Below are 20,672 nucleotides of genomic sequence, written 5' to 3' on the forward strand. Positions count from 1 at the left end.
CAACCTTGGTGAGCTTTTCCGAGTTTTTAATTACAACATTAGAATTTGTTCTGTTTTCAGAGGCGTCGGGTCAGTTTCCTGTTGCTGCTGTAATATGTTTCTGTAAACCTTAAAACAACACACCTTTGTTAGCGCACATTTCTTGAGATCAGAAATCCAAGCTGAGTTTCAACAGGACTGTGTCCCTTCTGGATGCCCAGGGGCGGAATCCATTCCCTTCCCGGCTTCTAGAAGTTTCCCGGGCTCTCGGCCCCTTCCTGCGTCATCGGAGTCAGCCAGGCATCACCTTCCGGTCCGGCTCTGACTGTGAGCTCCCCACCCCCAGCTGAGGCTCTGACTGTGAGCTCCCCACCCCCAGCTGAGACTCTGACTGTGAGCTGCCCCCCCCACAGCTGAGACTCTGACTGTGAGCTGCCCCCCCCACACAGCTGAGGCTCTGACTGTGAGCTGCCCCCCCACAGCTGAGGCTCTGACTGTGAGCTGCCCCCCCACACACACAGCTGAGGCTCTGACTGTGAGCTGCCCCCCCCACACAGCTGAGGCTCTGACTGTGAGCTGCCCCCCCCACACAGCTGAGGCTCTGACTGTGAGCTGCCCCCCCCACAGCTGAGGCTCTGACTGTGAGCTGCCCCCCCACAGCTGAGACTCTGACTGTGAGCTGCCCCCCCCACACAGCTGAGGCTCTGACTGTGAGCTGCCCCCCCACAGCTGAGGCTCTGACTGTGAGCTGCCCCCCCCCACACAGCTGAGGCTCTGACTGTGAGCTGCCCCCCCACAGCTGAGGCTCTGACTGTGAGCTGCCCCCCCCACACAGCTGAGGCTCTGACTGTGAGCTGCCCCCCCCACACAGCTGAGGCTCTGACTGTGAGCTGCCCCCCCCACAGCTGAGGCTCTGACTGTGAGCTGCCCCCCCACAGCTGAGGCTCTGACTGTGAGCTGCCCCCCCCCACACAGCTGAGGCTCTGACTGTGAGCTGCCCCCCCCCACAGCTGAGGCTCTGACTGTGAGCTGCCCCCCCCCCCACACAGCTGAGGCTCTGACTGTGAGCTGCCCCCCCACAGCTGAGGCTCTGACTGTGAGCTGCCCCCCCACAGCTGAGGCTCTGACTGTGAGCTGCCCCCCCACAGCTGAGGCTCTGACTGTGAGCTGCCCCCCCCACACACAGCTGAGGCTCTGACTGTGAGCTGCCCCCCCCACACACAGCTGAGGCTCTGACTGTGAGCTGCCCCCCCACAGCTGAGGCTCTGACTGTGAGCTGCCCCCCCCCACAGCTGAGGCTCTGACTGTGAGCTGCCCCCCCCACACACAGCTGAGGCTCTGACTGTGAGCTGCCCCCCCACAGCTGAGGCTCTGACTGTGAGCTGCCCCCCCCCACAGCTGAGGCTCTGACTGTGAGCTGCCCCCCCCCACAGCTGAGGCTCTGACTGTGAGCTGCCCCCCCCCACAGCTGAGGCTCTGACTGTGAGCTGCCCCCCCACAGCTGAGGCTCTGACTGTGAGCTGCCCCCCCCCCACACAGCTGAGGCTCTGACTGTGAGCTGCCCCCCCCACACACACAGCTGAGGCTCTGACTGTGAGCTGCCCCCCCACACACACAGCTGAGGCTCTGACTGTGAGCTGCCCCCCCACAGCTGAGGCTCTGACTGTGAGCTGCCCCCCCACAGCTGAGGCTTGACTGTGAGCTGCCCCCCCCCCCCACAGCTGAGGCTCTGACTGTGAGCTGCCCCCCCCACACAGCTGAGGCTCTGACTGTGAGCTCCCCCCCCCACAGCTGAGGCTCTGATTGTGAGCTGCCCCCCCCCCACACACACACAGCTGAGGCTCTGACTGTGAGCTGCCCCCTCCCCCCCCCACAGCTGAGGCTCTGACTGTGAGCTGCCCCCCCCACCACAGCTGAGGCTCTTCGGAGGATCCTGAGCCTGCTTGGGTGACCCAGGTCGCTCCTGTCACCCCAGCGGCGCTCACAGGTGTAGAGTTTGGACGTCTGGGGCTTGGCGGGAGCTTTCTGCTCATCACAAGCAGCCCTGAGTCTACTTCCCATAGAACTTTTCGTTACTTAAATTGTCACTTAAAACTGCTGCCCAAGATGCATCATTCCGTTTTCACAAACAGAATTTGGTCCTCATTGTTAGGAATGTTGGAGAGATCAGACTCTGTGCTTCTCATTTATCCGTTATGACGTGTGCGAGGCTCGCTGCCAGTGGTGCGGCCTTGTTCACGTAGCATTTCTTTTTTTTTTTTTTTTTTAATTTATTTTTTACTTGAGAGTCAGAGTTATACAGAGAGAGGAGAGGCAAAGAGAGAGAGAGAGAGAGAGAGAGAGAGGTCTTCCATCCACTGGTTCACTCCCCAATTGACCGCAATGGCCAGAGCTGCACCGATCCCGAGCCAGGAGCTCCTTCCGGGTCTCCCACACGGGTGCAGGGGCCCAAGGACTTGGGCCATCTTCTACTGCTTTCCCAGGCCACAGCAGAGAGCTGGATCGGAAGTGGAGCAGCCAGGACTAGAACCAGCGCCCATATGGGATACCAGCACTTCAGGCCAGGGCGTTAACCTGCTGTGCCACAGTGCCAGCCCCCATGTAGCGTTTCTAAGGACTGTGGTTATAAGCAACTTTGTTTTGCTTTCCAGTGTGAAAAATAAGGAGGATGGCTTTTTATCAGAAAAGAATTGAAGCAAAATCTTTTATTAATAGTTTATCATAAATTTTATTTTCTTGTTTCTTGGGACTGTTTATTTGAAACTCAGCGTTACAGGGTGAGAGGGAGAGGCAGAGATCTTCATCTGCTGGTTCACTCTCCAAATGGCTACAATGGATGGGGTTGGGCCACGTTGAAGCCAGGAGCCAGGAGCTTCTTCTGGGTCTCCCACGTGGATGCAGGGGCATATCTCCCACATGGATGCAGGGGCCCATCTCCCACTGATTTTCCCAGGTGCATTAGCAGGGAGGTGGATCGGAAGTGGAGCAGCCAGAATTCGAAGTGGTGCCCATCTGGGATGCTGGCATCACCGGTAGCGGCTCCACCCCCTACACCACAAGGCTGGCCCCTTTGTTTTTGACTCATTTAACTCATCGATTTTTCAGGAAGTATAATTTCAGTCTAATTCTGGCAGCAAGAGCTGTGAAACAAAAGCCTTGATTCTGAAACGTGGATTCGCAGGACTCCTGAGTGAAAACGTTTCAGGGGGAAATTTCCGTATAATTACGTCTCCTGGTGCTTTTTGAATTGGAGGTAGCAGTAGTTCACATCTAAGAAAAGTAGATTCCCTCCTCCATGTTGTATTTGACAGCTTTTTTTTTTCTTCTGATTCTGTCTTTATAGCTTAAGAAATGTATCAAAACTCCAGAAATCCCGTCCAAACACGTTAGGAACTGGGTCCCGAAGGTCTTGGAGCAGCGGCGACAAGGTCTGGAGATGTATTTGCAGGTAAGGTGGTCGGCCCGGGCGGCCTCAGTACTCACGCTGGGTTTTTTTTTCTCAGTACCGGTAGGGGCGCTGCGGAGCACAGCGAGCCGTGAAAGGTCTACATTAAGAGGAGGAAGCTTCAAAGTGTAGGTTTGCCCCTCTGAGGAGTTCTGTTTCAGATAGGGGATGCGTATGGGGGAAGTGGGAGCTGCAGCGTGGAGAAGCTGTTGTCGACAGGATCTGTCCGCTTAGGATTTTTCAGTTGTATGAATTGGGTTTTGCTTTCCATTTTCCCGTTCGGTATCTGCCACTTCTTCTTGGAGTGGCCCCTGGTGTTGGTGTGTGCTGGGGGGCAGCTGGCTGGGTGGGGCTGGGAGGGGGTTGCGTCTGTGGAGCGAGGCTGAGAGCTGCTGCGAGGGGGCACCAGCTCCCTGGGAATGTGATGGCACAGGAGCAGGTGGAGCTGCCCAAGTCAGGGGAGACCCAGGCCCGTCCACCAAGCCAGAGGGAAAGGTGGGGCAGGACCAGCACCTCTGTGTGGGCCTTATGGGCAGGATGGGGGCAGAGGCGGCCAGGGTGGGTGGGGGACCTCAGCCAGCAGCAAGCAGCACCAGACTCCCCCGAAGAGGCAGCGCCCCATTGAAGCATGAGCCCTGGTGGCTGCAGGATGTCCGTGGGACTCCAGGGACCAGGAGAGCCAGGGTTGCCTTCTCCCCACAGCTCTCCTGGCTGGAGATGAGAAGCCCAGTTCCATGCCAGAAGTGTGTCCCTGGCCCCTGCGGTGTTCCCAAAGCCGCCTCAGGGCATCTAAGCAGAGCAGGCTGGGGGGTGGGGGTGACGGGACCCCACCCCATGGGACTGTGTGTGGCAGTCCCAGGAGCTTCCTGACTCCTATGGCTTCAGGCAGCACTTCGGAGCCAAAAAAAAAAGGCAAAAAGCAAGACATCAGACGTGGTGGGCAGAGGGTAAAACTTGCCGCTGTCTGTAATTACATGGCATAGGTAAACAACGCGTTCCTGTCTGTAAGCCCGATTTTCCACGGGGATTGCGTGTCTTCGGGCGGAGCTTGTGAGGAAGGCTTTGCTCCCCGCCCGTGGTCCGGGACACATGACTTGCATTACTGCTCTGCGTAAACACGCTAGGTTGTTTGTGCCCTGCATGTAAACACATGGGTCCACCCATCTGGCACGGACGGAGCCGAGGCAGCATTGCCATGGAGCTTGAGAGATGCGGTGGCAGGGCTGGGCGGGGTTGGTACTCAGTGCTGCCGCTCAGCTGCCCTGGGAGTCCACTGCTTCCCAGTCTCCCTTCTCCCTTCTCCGCCTGGTGCTGCTGCAGGCACTGGGAGCTGGACCCGCACGGCGGAGATGAGTGTGAGCGCTTCATTCATGCCCGGAGAAACATGGACCCTGGCCCGGATGTCCTTTCTCGATCCTTCCGGGGATGTCAGTCTCCCTGGGTGTAGGGCACCGTGGGCGTTCCTCCTGTGCCACGGTCCCATTACAGTTAACTGCTCAGTCGCCCTCAGCACCTGTCCGAGTCCCACAGGAGTGGGTGCCCCCAGTGCTTGCCTGCAGCCACCCTCCAGCTGCTGCCAGGTTGCCATCTGAGCTGGGCGGTGTGTGGTCCTGAGCCTGCCCGTGACCCTGGGGAGGCATTCATACCTCCAGGTCAGGGCACCTGGAGCGCACAGGGCAGAGGAAATCAAGTAGCTGCCACTTGTCGTGTTTTCTTATCTCTTCTCCTTAAGTAATGCACCCCCGCAAACCTCCCTGAGGTGTAGTGAGGTAGGAATTGGTCCCTGTAAAAGGAGAATTAAGCACAACAAGATCTTTGAGGAAAGTGAGTTGCGTTTCATCTAAACAGAAGATCTGTGCCAAATAAAGATGATTATCCTAGGAGCACACCTCTTGTTTTCCCAGTTGCATTACTAGGAAGTAATGTAGCTACTTGGGAGGATGTTTTCACTCCAGTGCATGAACGAGCTGATATTCATTGTTGCTAATTTACCAGTCACAGGCGCCGATGTAGCTTTGCTAAGTGATAAATGTGCATCAGCACCTGTGGTCTTGGAAGCAGAAGAGCCGATCTGGCTTCAGGGAAGCCTTGAACCGCAGCCCGCGTGAGGGCCCTGGAGGTACTTTGTCCTGTCTGCTTCCCGCTTTCCATGGTGGAAGCCTCATTGGGTCCCCCTAGTGGCACAGAAGTGCTGCAGCAGCTCCAGAACTCGCCTGTTCGCACCACAGGCTGCAGAGCCCACGCCGGGGCGGGGCCTCTGCTGGTAGAACCTCTGTGCTGGTCTGAGTGGTTCAGGTGTGTGTCTGTGCCCACCTCTGAACCTCACCTTGGCCGGGGATCCCTGTCTGGCTTCAGGCGATCATGGGCTCCTCTGAAGATGGAGAAAGGAAGGGTGATTTACCCACAGAATTACCAGGGGAGTCCTGGTCTGAAAAAGCGAAGAAAAACTGGAAGAAGAGGGGCCCGCGTTGTGAGGCAGCAGGTCGAGCTGCTGCCTGTGACGCTGGCATCCCATGGGAGCGCTGGCTCCAGTCCCGACTGCTCTCCTTCCAGTCCAGCTCCCTGCTGATGTGCCTGGGAAAGCAGCAACAGACGGCCCAGGTGCGTGGGCCCCTGCACCTATGTGGGAGACCCGGATTTTCAGGCTCCGGGTTTCAGCCTGTCACAGCCCTGGCCATTGCTGGCATTTGGAGAGTCAGTCAGCAGAAGGAAGATCAGTCTCTCTCTCTCCTCCTCCCTTTCAAGTAGATAAATAAATCCTTTTTTTTTTTTTAAAAAAAAAAAAAAAAAGGATCATCAAAGGAAGAAAAATTTAGCAAGTTTTTGGAATTGCTGGGATACGATGTGAATGGATTTGACAGCATGAGAAGCGCTGGCCCAGATGCAGCCAGGAGAGCCTGTGTGGGGAGTGGAGGCAGCATGCACTTTGCAGCGTGGAGAGCAGAGGACGGGCACAGTGAAGCCGAGAGCAGGTGCATGGTGCACGGTGTGTGTGTGGACCAGGTGCTTGGGACGGATTGCCTGCAGCCTGGTGTTCATGATCCGACTCAGTTAAAAACAAAAAAAGACTTCTTTATTAGCGAAACAAGAAAAAAGTAAACACAGTGGCTAGGGAAGAAATAAGATTTCTAATGAAGATATCAGAACACTTAAGCTCACTTTGGGCTGGCATGATGGTGCGACGGATTAACCCACCGCTTTTGATATCAGCATCCCATATGAGTGCTAGTTCAACTCCCGGCTGCCTGCTTGGGACCCTGACAACCACGTGGGAGACCTGGATGGAATTCCTGGCTCCTGGCCTCAGCTTGGCCCAGCCTTGGCTGTTGTGGGCACTAGGGGAGTGAACCAGAAGTTGGAAGAACGGTGTGTGTGTGTGTGTGTGTGTGTGTCTGTGACTCTGCCTTTGAAATCTTTTAAGAATGTCAATCCACTAGCTGCAAGGTCAAGCGCACCTAAGTGCATGACCCACCCACAGTGTTTTTCTTTTTTTCCTTTTTCTTTTTTTTTTTTTTAAGATTTATTTATTTGAAAGAGTTACACAGAGAGAAGGAGAGGCAGAGAGGGAGAGAGAGGTCTTCCATCCACTGGTTCACTCCCCACATGGCCACAATGACCGGAGCTGGGCTGATCCGAAGCCAAGAGCCAGGAGCTTCATCCAGATCTCCCATGCGCATGCAGGGGCCCAAGCACTTGGGCCATCTTCTGCTTTTCCCATAGCAGAGAGCTAGATCAGAAATGGAGTAGCCAGGACTCGAACCGGTGCACATATGGGATGCCATCACTGCAGGGGGCAGCTTTGCCCACTGTGCCACAGCACCACACTATCTTTCCATTCGGAAAGGAGGCCCATGTGAGAACTCCTCACTTCTCCAGGGAGGAGACCCACCCATGCCACCCAGGGTACTCTTCAGGGTCATCTCATAACCAGGCATGTGATGAAAGCAAGCAGCATCAACAGAAAGACCAAGAAGAAATAAAATACTCTTCAGGAAAGAGTTAACTCAGAATACAAAATGCATCTTAAAACTGGATGAGTACATCTGGAGGGCTTCGCAGAGGTATCGTGGATTATCCAGAAGCTTACAGCAGGTGTTGTGTGAGACAGCAGGAGAATTTACAGGAGTCCTTAGGGTCAAATGTGTTCGGCAATTAGAAACATTCCGAAGGTGCTTTCTCAAGTAACGATAATGTTCCATAGAGTACAGCCAGAAAATCCCGGAGTAAAGCCTGGAGATGGAGACCAAGCCAGGTCTCACCTCCCTTTTCTTTCTGGAGTCCAGAGGGAAGACAGAGGTGTAATACCAAAGGCAAGGGAGTCATCAAAGAGAGACAGTGGGAAGTTGCCCCAAGCTGCAGAGCGTAAGCCTTTCCCTAGATGTGTTGCAAGGGCTGTGATCGAAGAACGACAGAAGCTCCGTGTGCCTGGACATGGCCAGTGACATCTCAGCCTCTCTGAGGCGAGATCTGCCAGCTGCCCGAAAGGAAACCAGTGTGGACCAGGCTGCGGCCTGCTCGTGGCTGCCTGATTTCTTCATCTGAAAGGGCTTAAAGGTCTGGTTCCTCCACTCTGCCGCAGCAGCTAGGTCACATGGTGAGTCTGTTTGTAATTTTTTGAGGAGCTGCCATCCTGTTATCCCCAGTGGCTATGCCATTTTTCATTTCTGCCAGCAGTGGCCAAGGGCTCCATTTTCTCCACATCCTTGCCCAGCCTTGGTAAGTTTTCTGTTTTTTTTTTTTTTTTTTATAGTAGCCCTCCAATGGGTGTCAGGTGGTAGCTTCTCATAGTTTTGATTTGCATTTCCCTAGTGCACTATGAATGTGCCTGTTGTCCATTTGTGTATCTTTCTTGAAGAAATGTCTGTTCATGTCCCTCACCATTTTTTAATCAGGTGGCTTGTTTTCAGGAGTTCTGTCTAAATGCCCACAATAGCCACAACTGGGCCAAGCTGAAGCCAGAATCCATGAACTCCATCCAGGTCTCTGCTGTGGGAGGAAGGTACTCAGCCACTGTAGCTGCCTCTGGGTGTGAATTATCAGGAAGGTAGAGTTGGGAGCAGACCTGAGACTTGAAGACAAAGCACTCTGTGTAGATACCCCAAGTGGTGTCTTAACCACTAGGCCTAATACCTGCCCTCAGCAAGGTCTTGTAATACAGAAATTTTAGAAAAATGTTTTCCCCTAGTTCCGCGTGTCTGTGTTTTCTTTGATCGAGTGTAGCTTTGGAGTCCTGTCCAAGGAACCGCTGCCAAGTTCAGTCACCAAGGCTTTACCCTGTGTTTGCTTATGAGAGTTGTGTGGTTGTAGGTCATGAATCCATTTCTGAGAAATCTTTTGTTTACAATGGTGGGTAGGGCCAGCATTGCTGTTTTCCTGTGCATATCCGGTTTTCCTAGCACCATTTAGTGAAAAGACTGCTTTTCCCATTCATTAGTCTAGACATCACAGTTCATTGGCCCATCTGTATGAGGGTCTCTTTCTGGCCTCTGCGTTCTGTTCCATTGGTCTCTGTGTCTGCTTTCATGCCAGTACCACACTGTTTCAGTTATTATAGCACTGGAGTGTGTTTTGACACCAGGAAGTCTGAGTCTTCCAACTTTGTTCTATATACTTATTGTATTTTTTTTTATTTGCAAGGCAGAGTGATAGAGACTAAGAGATGGAGATACTCTGTTTGCTGGTTCAACCCCCAAATGCCCACAACAGCTAAGACTGGTCCAAGCCAAAGCCATGAACCCAGAACTCCATCTGGGTCTCCCACATAGCGAACAGAGATGCAAGTCTTGGACCATCAGCTGCTGTCTGCAGGGTTTGCAATAGGAGAAAGCTGGCCTGGAAGCAGAATGGGAACTTGAACCCAGGTGCTGTGGTGTGGGTGCTGGTATCATAAGTAGTGTCTTCATTGCTTTATAGGAAAACTGACCTTATCCCATTTTTTTCTCTTTGAACATTGTTTTGGCTGCTTGGGGGTCTCTTGAAATTCCATATCCATTTTAGAATATTTTCCTATTTCTGCAAAAAACAGTGGGGTTTTGATTTGGTTCACAATGAATATGTGCGTCACTTTGGGTGATTTGATCTCTTAACATTTTAGTTTCCTAATCTATGGATATGGGATATCTTCCCATTTATTTGTATCTTCTTTGCTTCAGAAATGATTTCTGCTTCCCTTGAACAAATCTTTCACTTTCTTGGTTAAGTTAATTCCTAAGTATGTTTAATTTTCGGTAAAAGGAAATGTTTCCTTAATCTCTTTTTCAGGTTGCTCATTGTGAGTATATTGAAATGCAGCCTACATTTCTCTGTGGACTTTGTATCATGCTACTTTGCTGAATTTATTAGTCATAATAGTTTGTTACATGGAATCTTAAGGGTTCCATACCTGTAAGTTCTTAAAAAATGCAAAGAGAGGTTATTTAATTTCCTTTCCAGTAAGGACACATTCTATTTCTTCTTGATTAATTGCTCTGACTAGGACTTCCAGCACTATGTTGAATAGAAATGGGAAATCAAGCACACTTGACTTGCTCCTGATCTTAGAAGGAAAGTTGTAGACTTTCAGTTTTTTTTATGAGGCTTGCTGTGGTATTTTCATCTATCATTTTCATTATGTTCAAGTTATTTCCTTCTATTCCAGTTGCATTGAATGATTTTGTCAAGAAGGGGAGTTAAATTTTGTCAAACTCTTTTTCTTCAGCTGATCTTGTGTTTTTTTCTCCTTGCTTACTCTTGTGTGGTATAGTACACTGATGGATGTTTACATGTTGAACCATCCTTGCATTCCAGGAGTATATCCCACTGGGTGATAATATGTAGTCTTTTCCATGAGCTGCTGACTTTTGTTTCCATTATTTTGTTGAAAAATTGTTCATCAGTGGTCACAGGCTATATTGGTCTATAATTTTCTTTTCTTGTACTTTCTTTGTCTGGCTTTCGTATTAGAGTGTCTTCACTTCATAGAATGTATTATGGAGTATTCTGTCCTCATTTTTTTGGAAACATTTGAGAATTGGTGTTTTTCACATGTTTGGTAGAATTTTCTAGTGAAGCCATCAAGTCCACGATTTTTCTTTGTAGGGTTTTGATCACTGATTCAGTCTGCTTATTAATTACAGGTCTGCTCAGCTTAGGTTTTGCATTTCGACGGATTTTCCCACCTCATCGGGGTGACATAGATGACGCAGAGTTTAAAGTACTCTCATTGTTTCAATTTCCATACAATTGGTAGTGATGGCCCTGCTTTCATATCTGATTTTCCTAATTTGAGTCTTCTCTCATTTCCCTTAACCCATTTCACTGAAGATTTCTCAATTTTGTTGATCTTTATGAAGAACCAGTTTTCATTTCATTGATTTTTGTCTTTATAATCTATCCCACTTACATATACTGCCATCATTATTATTTTCTTCCTTCTGCTAGCTTTGGATTAGTTTGTTGTTTTTCTTCTCCTGAAGTTGTAAATTTATGTTGTTTATTTGAGGTATTTGTTTTTTTAGTGTAAGCATCTGTGGCTATACATTTTTCCTATAGTGTACTTACTGTGCCCTGTAAGTTTAGCTATGTGATATTTGCATTTTTCAATCATTTCTGTTTCCTAGCTTATCTTATGGTTTCTTTTTTGATTTATTGGTTTATTAAGAATGTGTTGATTAATTTCCACGATCTTTAAATTTTCTGATTTTCCTTGTATTACTGATTTCTAGTTTCATTTTACTGTGGAAGAAGATACTCTCTGGTATCTCCCTCTTAAAATCTATTGAGACTTAATTTGTGGCATGATATATGATCTGTCCCAGAAAATACATTGCTAACAGGTTCTTAGTTATTGTTGTTTATTGTTCTCTTTCGTGGATTTGCATTGTTAAAATTCAGTACTTTTGAGAGGTTAATAATTTTGTTGAAATCACGTCTAATTTCTTTGCTACATAATTGCAAAATATTTTCATTTTTAGATTAACAAGTATCAACTAGAATGACTAAATGAATTTTTTAGAAGATTTGTTTATTTTCGGGGTGGTGCTGTGGTATAGCAGGTAAAGCTACCTCCTGCCTTGCTGGCATCTGATATGGGTGCCGATTCAAGTCCTGGCTGCTCCACTTCTGATCCAGCTCTCTTCCATGGCCTGGGAAAACAGTGGAAGATGGCCCAGATTTTTGGGCCCCTGTAGCGTCGTGAAAGATCTGGAAGAAGCTCCTGGCTCCTGGCTTCAGATCAGCCTAGCTCTGTCCATTGTGGCCATTTGAGGAGTAAACCAGCTGATGAAAGATTCTCTCTCTCTCTCTCTCTCTCTCTTTCTCTTTCTCTTTCTCTTTCTCTTTCTCTTTCTCTTTCTCTTTCTCTTTCTCTTTCTCTTTCTCTCTTTCTCTCTGCCTCTGTCACTCTGCCTTTCAAATAAACAAATTTTTTGAAAGGCAGAGTGACAGTAGAGAGAGAGTGAGAGAGAGATCCATGTTCTATCCGCTGGTTCATTCCTCAAGTGGTCCTAAGAGTCCGGGCAGGGCCAGGTTCCAGGAACTCCATCTGGGTCTCCCATGTAGGTAGCAGGGATCCAGGAGCTGGGGCCATCGTTTAGTCTTCGCAGGTACATTAGTAGGAAGAGAAATTGGAAGTGAAACAGCTAGGAACTGAACCAGCACTCCCATATGGGATCACAAGCCATAGTGTAATCTGCTGTGTCATAGCACTGGATCCTAAATGAATTTTTTTAGTGACCCTTTTTCTTCTAATCACCTATTTATATACTTTTGTCAGATGAGGTAAAGCATTTGTTAGGTAACTCTTGGCACATAGACGTCATAAACAGTGAAAGAATACTGCTCCATATTCCTTTAGCAAAATGAGATGGTCCAAGTTCCTCATGCAAAATAGTATATATGAGCTAAAGTTTTTGCTGTTGAATAAGCAGCTCCTAGAAAATACGTTTTCTTTTTATGTCACTGATTGTTTATGTTGAGAGCATTTATCTGAGGTCTCATGATCTGAGATTTTATAATTTTGCTTCACATTTTAGTAGCCAGCTGTTACCTTTGGCTGGAGAGCATTTAAAATGTGGGGAGGGGCAGGCGTTGTGGTACAACAGGTAAAGCCACTGCTTGGCGTGCCTGCATCCCCTTTTTGAGTACTGATTTGAGTCCTAGATACTCCACTTCTGATCCAGCTTCCTGTTCATGCATCCTGGGAGGCAGCAGATGATGGTCAGGTGTTTGGGCCCCTGCCATCCACCTGGGAGGGTAGATGGAGTTCCTGGCTCCTGGGCCAGCCTGGACTGTTAAGCCCATTTGGGGAATGAACCAGCAGATGGAAGATTTCTCTCTCTCTCTTGCTGTCTCGTTCTGTGGCTGTGCCTTTCAAGTGCATGAAAACAATAAATAAACATTCTTAGAAGTTTTCAAATGCGGCTGAGCTGTATCAAGATATACTGTATATTTAAAGGTCATGGGTTTCCTTAGTACAAAAAAAGAATGTAAAATACGTCAACTTGTATGCTGATGACATATTGAAATAATATTTTGTATCCCTTGGGTTAAACAATATATTATTAAAGTCACTCCTCTTGTTTCTCTGTACTTTTTCAAGTGTGCCTACTAGAAAATTTTACATGTCAAGTTTGCATTAAGGTTGATGGCATGTTTACAGTGGTTTGCACACTCTTCTCTTTGACAGGGTGGTCTAGAGTTTTGCTGTTTCTGCCGGCAGCATCCGACTAACCATTGTGGAGCATTTTTCTCTTTCACTTTTCCTTACCATTTTGGGTGGAAAATAGAGATTTCTAGATTTATGACTGTTCAGTAAAAACCTAAAGAAAACTTCAGAGGAGATGTTGCAAGAGCTGTTGGGAAGATGGGTACTTTGACAACACAATGAGAAAACTGGAGGTGATGTAATAATCACAGTGCATTTCACTATCTTTCTAGCTGATTCCATGACTCGTGTGTTTCCTTGTTTCAGTCTTAGCATATTTGGGAATAGCTAGTGAGTAATGGTGAGGTGGTTCTTAGGAATATGAGTCAGCCAGTGTTTCATGCTGGACGGGTAGTAACATCGCTAAGATTCCATACGTGTTTTAGAAAGATTTGAGAGGATCCATAGGATAATTGTAAGCTAAAATCAGTTTATTATAGTTTTAAGGGTAGCGAATGTTCTCTTTGTTCTTGGAAGACACACAAGAAAGAACAGAAGTAACAGAATATCAATTTTCAAATAGAGCTGCTTTTCTGCTGTTTGAAAGTAATCTACGATTTTCCTGTGATTGCTTTAAGAGGTTCTTGTATTTTTTTAATGTTCTTCAGTTTTAAAGTAAAGAACTTCGTTGCTATGGTTTCTCTGTATCTAGGTGTAGTTTCTAAAAAGTCTAAAAATTTATGTTTTTGAGGATTGTTTTGCGTTCCCTAAACATTGCTGGGAAATGCTCAGATGCCTTGTGTTCGAATACCGCCTCCTCCCTGTCCGTGCGGTTTTCTAATGCTGATGTCTTCACAGGCCCTGTGCTTCTGCTGGTTCTCACTCATGCTGCCTTTTTGTCCTCTGGGTGACGGAGAGGGAAGGGGGGGGGGGTGGAGAGAAAGATTGCTATTTTGTGTTTGTTGTCTTTGAGCTCCTTTTATGACCAGGATTGAACTGAATTTATACAGAGAGGGTGTTGCTTCTGCTAGTCACCTGGGAATATGGTCAGCTTGGACTCATTAGCTTAAAAATTAAGGTTATTTTGAGTTTTGTTTTTCAGACCGCACTGCCAGTATTAATTTAGGTTGCAAACCTAGGAAGGAATGGGCTGATGGTGATGAATTTTTTCTTTCTTTTTTTATTTATTTATTTTTTTGACAGGCAGAGTGGACAGTGAGAGAGAGAGACAGAGAGAAAGGTCTTCCTTTGCCGTTGGTTCACCCTCCAATGGCTGCCGCGGCCGGCGCACCGCGCTGATCCGAAGGCAGGAGCCAGGTGCTTCTCCTGGTCTCCCATGGGGTGCAGGGCCCAAGCACCTGGGCCATCCTCCACAGCAGAGAGCTGGCCTGGAAGAGGGGCAACCGGAACAGAATCCGGTGCCCCGACCGGGACTAGAACCCGGGGTGCCGGCGCCGCAAGGCGGAGGATTAGCCTAGTGAGCCGCGGCACCGGCCTTTCTTTTTTTTTTTTAAATTTACTTATTTACTTGAGAGGCAGAGTTAGAGAGGGAGAGACAGAGAGGTCCTCCATCCTCTGGTTCGCTCCCCATATGGCAGCAACAGCTGGAGCTGGGCCAATCCAAAGCCAGGAGCCAGGAGCTTACTCCATGTCTCCCACACAAGGGCAGGAGCCCAAGCACTTGAGCCATCTTCCACTGCTTTCCCAGGCCATTAGCAGGAAGCTGGATTGGAAGTGGAACAGCCAGGACTTGAACTGGTGCACATATGGGATGCTGGTACCACAGGAGGATGCTTAAGCTCCTGTGCCACAGCGCCCAGCGCTGGTGATGGGTTTACAAAGAACAGACATTGATTCTCTCCCACCCTCCCCTCCCAGGCTGAGCACATTCCTGGTGGTGGAATTTGTCTCCTCCTCCCTTCCCTGGGGGTGGATCCCTTAGCTTTTTCTGGAGATTGCCTGTTAAATGTCCCCACTTAACTCAGGCCAGCAGGAGACTTTATCTGCATTCCCTCGCCCATGCAGCACCAGATGGGTGCTTAGCCTCACAGGGCCCACGGCCTCCTGCTGCTGTCCTAGCAGGATTGGTGTGGAGGTGCAGTTTAGGGTGCTGCAGGTTCCTCTCTTTCCCACCAGCTTGGTGCCGTATTGTCTTTCCTTTTTGATATCCAGCATTTTAGGATGTTAAGAATCCCTTTCTAAGCACTAGTGAGTGTTCACACGCTAGGTCACTTTTCCTGGGGAACCTGCACGAAGGCGTCTCAGAGCAGTGGCACAGTGCTTTCCAGTGACACATTTTCCAAACGTGGAGAGGTTTGGACAAGTTTCATTACTGTACTGCCTTTGGGATGGCATTTGAAGATGTTTCCTTCCCAAATCAGAATTCCAAGAGAGATCTTGTCCCACCCTGTGAAATGGATTTTGTATCCCAGTCATTCAGGAATGGCAATATAGGATGTGGGGCAGTGGTCACTCAGGAAGTGCTGGGGGTTCACCTGGGGGAGCAAGTGTCCAGTCACCGCGTGCAGCTGACAGAACGCACCCTGTGTACACGTGTGCACGCACACAGCGTGAAGTAGACCTGCAGCCTTCCTGTGAGGTAGTCCCCACACAGGGCGCACCGTGACCTAACACAGCTTCTCCATGGGCTCGGTGCCGTGGGTTCACAGGCCAGTAGATTGTCTTGCAGTGCTTAGGAAGGCGGCTTCTGTCTGCCTGTTTTCTGTCTTTGCCATGATCTTCACTGCCTGGAGGGATGATTCTGCAGGAAGGTGGTTCCCTTCCTCCTGATGCAGCACACACTGCCTCTAAAATGCTGGAATTCATGCATCGAGATGGGTTGGGTTGGGGCAGATGTTAAGCTGCCCACATGACACATCAGAGTCCCTGGATTCAGTGCCTGCTCCTGGCTCATGTCTGTGCAGAGCCTGGAAGGCAGCACTGTAGCTCAGATTACAGGGTTCCTGCCAGCCGAATAGGACAGCAGCATGGAGTTTCCGGGTTCTGGTATTGGCCCTGGTCCAGCCTTGACCACTGTCAGCACTCAGGGAGTGAACTGTCTTTCTTTCTAGGTGTCCTACTCTCCGTCTCTCAACTAAATAAATAAAATAGAGGCCGGCATTGTGGCCTGATGAGTTAGTCCTGTGATGCTGGCAGCCCATATGGGCACCAGTTTGAGTCCTTGGTTCTCCATTTCTGATCCAGCTCCCTGCTAAGCTAATGCTTGGAAGATGGTGCAAGTACTCGGACCCCTGTCATCCTATGAGAGACCCAGGTGGAGTTGCTGGCTCCTGGCTTTGGTCTCACCAAGCCGTGGCTATTGTAGCCATCTGGGGAGTGAACAAGCAGACAGAAGTTTCCCTCTTCCTCTCTCTCTCTCTCTCTCTCGACCCCTCCCCCCCGTCACTCTGCCTTTCAAATAAATAAATCCTAAAATAAATAAAATAATTAAGAAGAGGAAATTGTTGTGTCAGTAGACACTCTGCTGCTTTGCTCACCGGTTGCGTCATGAAAATGCCTGCCCGGGCCCCCGAGCGCCTGCAGGATCACATGTCATCACACGTCATCACACGTCAGGCAGGTGTCGGCTCCGCCATTGTGCCGCTGTCTCAGAAGCGCGCTCTCATTGGTCAGCAGTGTCTGCACGTGGGAACACCCTCTTCCACATTGTCTTCCACACTCGTGTATTTCTGTGCTTTAATTTTTCATGACTGTAAACCACTTAGGAATTCAACATTTTCTTCTCAGATTAGTTAGAATTTACTTCATGGCCCATAGCTATTTTTTAAAAAAGATTTTATTTATTTAGAAGTCAGAGTTAAGTAGAGAAGGAGAGGCAGAGAGAGAAAGGGGTCTTCCATCTGTTGGTTCATTCCCCAAATGGCCGCTACAGCTGCAGCTGCGCTGATCTGAAGCCAGGAGCTTCTTCCAGGTCTCCCATGTGGGTGCAGGGGCCCAAGGGCCTGGGCCATGTGCTGCTTTCCCAGGCCACAGCAGAGAGCTGGATCAGAAGTGGAGCAGCCAGGTCTTGAACTGTCACCCCTATGAGATGCTAGTGCTTCAGGCCAGGGCATTAACCCACTGCGCCACAGCATGGGCCCCAAGCCCATATCCATTTTTTAGGCATATACATTCCTGGTTTCCTCCTTCAAATAGTAGCTGCAATACGTGTGCCTCCCAGGGTCCTCTCCCAGTCCTGTAGACCCCGTAAGATGTGTGTTCGAATCACTTCATGAGGACTGTAATGCAGGAAAAGAACAGACTAGATGAAACTGAATTGAGATTCAAGTCTCATGTTTTCACACTCAAAATTACATTCTTATTAATATCTTGGGATTATTGTTGGTTTTTACCAAAAACAGCGGTCTCATCATTGGAAGCGTATGTAAGTAACATAAGTTCTTACGTAAAGTAAGTTTCCCTCTTTCTCCACTTGGGTTTTGTTGTCCTAAGTCACATGTCTGTTCCAGCTGCCCCCTCTCTGGCTCCAAGCAAACTTCCTTTCCGTGCAGCCCCTACAGAGGGAAGGGGCTGATGATGGAGCTTCGTGACATCGGGAGGCAGCAGGGATGCCCCGTGCTGTCGCTGTCACCACCCTAACCCTCGTGCTGCACATTCTTAGGGGTTGAGTTTAATTCATAGATTAAGAAGTCATTTGCAGTGGCAGCTCCTGTTCTCACCTAGGATTGTCTTTGAACTGCAACCGAAGATGTGAAGTTCAAGACCTTGAGTATCGAGGACGGGGTGGGGCATCAGTGAAGGGGGACTGCGTAGACTGAACTTGCTCAAATCACCATGGAAGCTTGTAGAAGTCCCAGTATCTACAAAGGGTCCAGCTTGTACCACGAGACAAACTGCTCTTTGTTCTTGTTAAAGATTGTGAACAGTGTGTTAAATAATATTAATGGCTGGGTTTGTCAGTACTTAACAGTGCCTTCCTTGTACAAGTGATTTTATTGATCGATACAGACTCCGTGCAACGGGGGCAGATTATTTTTACTGATTTTATCGAAACCGTGGCCAAGTTTGTTAGTGCACCATGTATCTTTAAATAGATCTAGATGATGATGTAGATTAAGAAAAGCAAACCGCCATCCATCTCCTTTTGATCTGTTAATAACTTAAATCCATCATTGCTGCGAGGGTTTCAGATTCCGTGGTGTGCACTGAGCTCCGTTGTGGCTGCTGAGAAGCCTTGTAACGTTTTTCAGGGTTGGTTTTTCATTAGAAAGCCCTCACGCCTCTCCAGGATTTGCCAGACGACTTTGTCATCACCGTGGGCGCGATGATTGACAAAACAGGCAAAAGGAAACCTCTCAGGTCTTTGTTTTCTAAATTCAGTCTTTGAAGGCAGTGACCTGGAGGTATCCAGGTATTGTGACGGCTCAGTAAGGCTTTCTTGTGCTAAACTGAAAACACTTTGTGAAGGCTGCAAATAATTTCTTAGGCAATAAACAGTGTTTCTTCTCATTTTGTATTTTAAAGGCTTGCATTTGAACTGTGGAGACTGCACAGCTTAATTTCCAGCCATTTGCATGCTTCTTATTGATCTTAAAATGCTATATGCTGTGTTTAAAATAGTTTCTAACGCAGAGCGTATTTTGAATTTGTGAAGCCAGTCATGTACAATAGTTCTGTAAAGGAAAGTGGTACACCTCCCTGTCTAGGAAGCGAATTGAACCAGCATTTAGAAAATTCGGATCCTGCCTCCGCGCTCCCCTGGGGTGGATCCGCCTGGCGGCAGCAAACCTGCAGAGCCAGGGATAGCGAGCGTCAGAGGCAGTGTGGCTCAGTGCAGGGCGCAGTACTCATGCAGTCAGAGCCGCTCTGGGGAGCTCTCCGTGAGGACACGGAGGACACTGCGTGTGAGAAAAAGGATCCGAATGGCAGTATGAATGCCAGTGCATTGTGGCCCGAAGGTTTGCGTGAGCTTCAAACTTCCAACTCTGCAAGTTTTTAATCTCTGAATTGTCAGGTGCTACCCACCTGGCTTGGCCGTGTGTGCTGGTTTGAGACAACAGCTCTCAGCAGTGATTAATTCAGGGCCCGTGCGCTAACTTAGAGTCTTGTGACTGCCCTGGGCTCAGTCCCCGCCATTGAGCCCGCCATGCTGATGTGTGCTCTCAGCTGCACCTGCTGAGAGGGCTGGGGGCACCTGTCCTCGGAACCGGGGAGCCCCTCCCAGAGACAGGTGTTGGTGCTGTCAGTTCTTAGCTTTGCAGAGGCCACACATGGCTTTGCTTCCCAGGGAAACTTAGCCTCACACGTGGTAGGTTTGGGACGCTGGTGTTCTGCTCCTGGGCTGCCTGCTGTGTTAAGGTGGCTGTACGCACTTTAACTTTGCCCCAGCACTGCAGTTTTGCATTCAGAGATTTTTAGGAAGGCAGCCGTGATTCTTGGGCTCCTTTGGTTAGTGTCATCTGACCTGTGTGTGATGGAATCATGAGTTTTAGAAGAACGAGGTTTTGGAGGGAGCTCCTGTTGCGCTTGGTGACCCCAATGTCATGGCGTCGTGTCTGCCGCATGGCAGGGCTTTTCTGAAAGCCGTGGTCTCTGTACTCACAGGCATCAGCAGTGCTCTCCTGGTAAGTTGATGTATTTTTAGTAATAGTGTTTTTCTGTTCTTGGTTAGAATTTATATATGCATGTTCATCAGCTCTGAAAAATCAAACAACCAAAATAATTTTTTGATACTTCATTCACTTAGACCAGTGAGTCTGGTTTTTTTGTTTGTTTGTTTTTGTTTGTTTTTTTTTTTTTTTTTAAGATTTTATTTATTTGAAAGAGTTACAGAGAGGTAGAGGTCATTTGGTTCACTCCCCAAATGATTGCAACGGCCAGAGCTGAGCTGATCCAAAGCCAGGAGCTTCTTCCAGGTCTCCCATGTGGGTGCAGGGGCCCAAGGACTCGGGCCATCTTCTACTGCTTTCCCAGGCCACAGCAGAGAGCTGGATTGGAAGTGGAGCAGCCGGGACTCGAACGGCGCCCATATGGGATGCCAGCACTGCAGGCTGGGGCTTTAACTCACTGTGCCATAGCGGTGGCCCCAGACCAGTGGTTCTGAATTGGGGGCAGTTTTTGCCCAGAGAGGACATTTGGTGATGTCTGGAGACATTTTTGTCTGTGATGGTGGGAGAGTGGAGTTGCTACTGATACCACGCAGCTGAAATGAGGCTGCTCAACACCCCCACAGGCACAGGACAGCTCAGAGAACCAGCTGCTCAGTCCAGGGCGTCAGTCGTGGGGGGTTCAGGGGCTCAGGCCTAGGCGCTGCACAGCGCTGGTGCCCACCCCTGCCTTGATTGGTTTGCAGTCATCCACTCTTGGGTATTCATTGTGTCATCTCTAATGCTTCATGAATTTCTCTTTCAGTCTAAAAGTGCATCCTGAACATTTTGCACACATCAATTATTCCTCTAATGGTTTAAGAAATTTCTTAACTTTTTGTTATGGAGTTGGTAAAGCATTGAAAAGTAATATATTAAAATCTCAGGCTGGCTGGCGCCGCGGCTCACTAAGCTAATCCTCCACCTGCAGTGCCGGCACCCTGGGTTCTAGTCCCGGTTGGGGCGCCAGTTGTGTCCCGGTTGCCCCTCTTCCAGTCCAGCTCTCTGCTGTGGCCTGGGA

The 20,672-nt window shown here is 49.0% G+C and overlaps 1 protein-coding gene across 12 annotated transcripts in view; it reads left to right on the plus strand.

Annotated features, from left to right (window-relative positions):
• Nucleotides 1–20,672, plus strand: part of SNX24 (sorting nexin 24) — a 148,263-nt gene that overhangs the window by 90,021 nt on the left and 37,570 nt on the right. For 10 of the 12 annotated variants that reach the window (XM_089334868.1, XM_070076042.2, XM_051844149.3 and 7 more), the window contains one exon: nucleotides 3,323–3,427. In XM_089334868.1, the coding sequence (XP_089190994.1) occupies nucleotides 3,323–3,427 (105 nt within the window). Of the gene's footprint in view, nucleotides 1–3,322; nucleotides 3,428–7,707; nucleotides 8,019–19,413; nucleotides 19,631–20,672 lie in introns of those variants that run through there. The other 2 variants (XM_089334873.1, XM_089334871.1) reach the window with 2 other exon arrangements.

This window comes from Oryctolagus cuniculus, chromosome 6 (assembly GCF_051225735.1).
Source record: "Oryctolagus cuniculus isolate XC-2025 breed Fujian yellow rabbit chromosome 6, ASM5122573v1, whole genome shotgun sequence".
NCBI lineage: Eukaryota > Metazoa > Chordata > Mammalia > Lagomorpha > Leporidae > Oryctolagus > Oryctolagus cuniculus.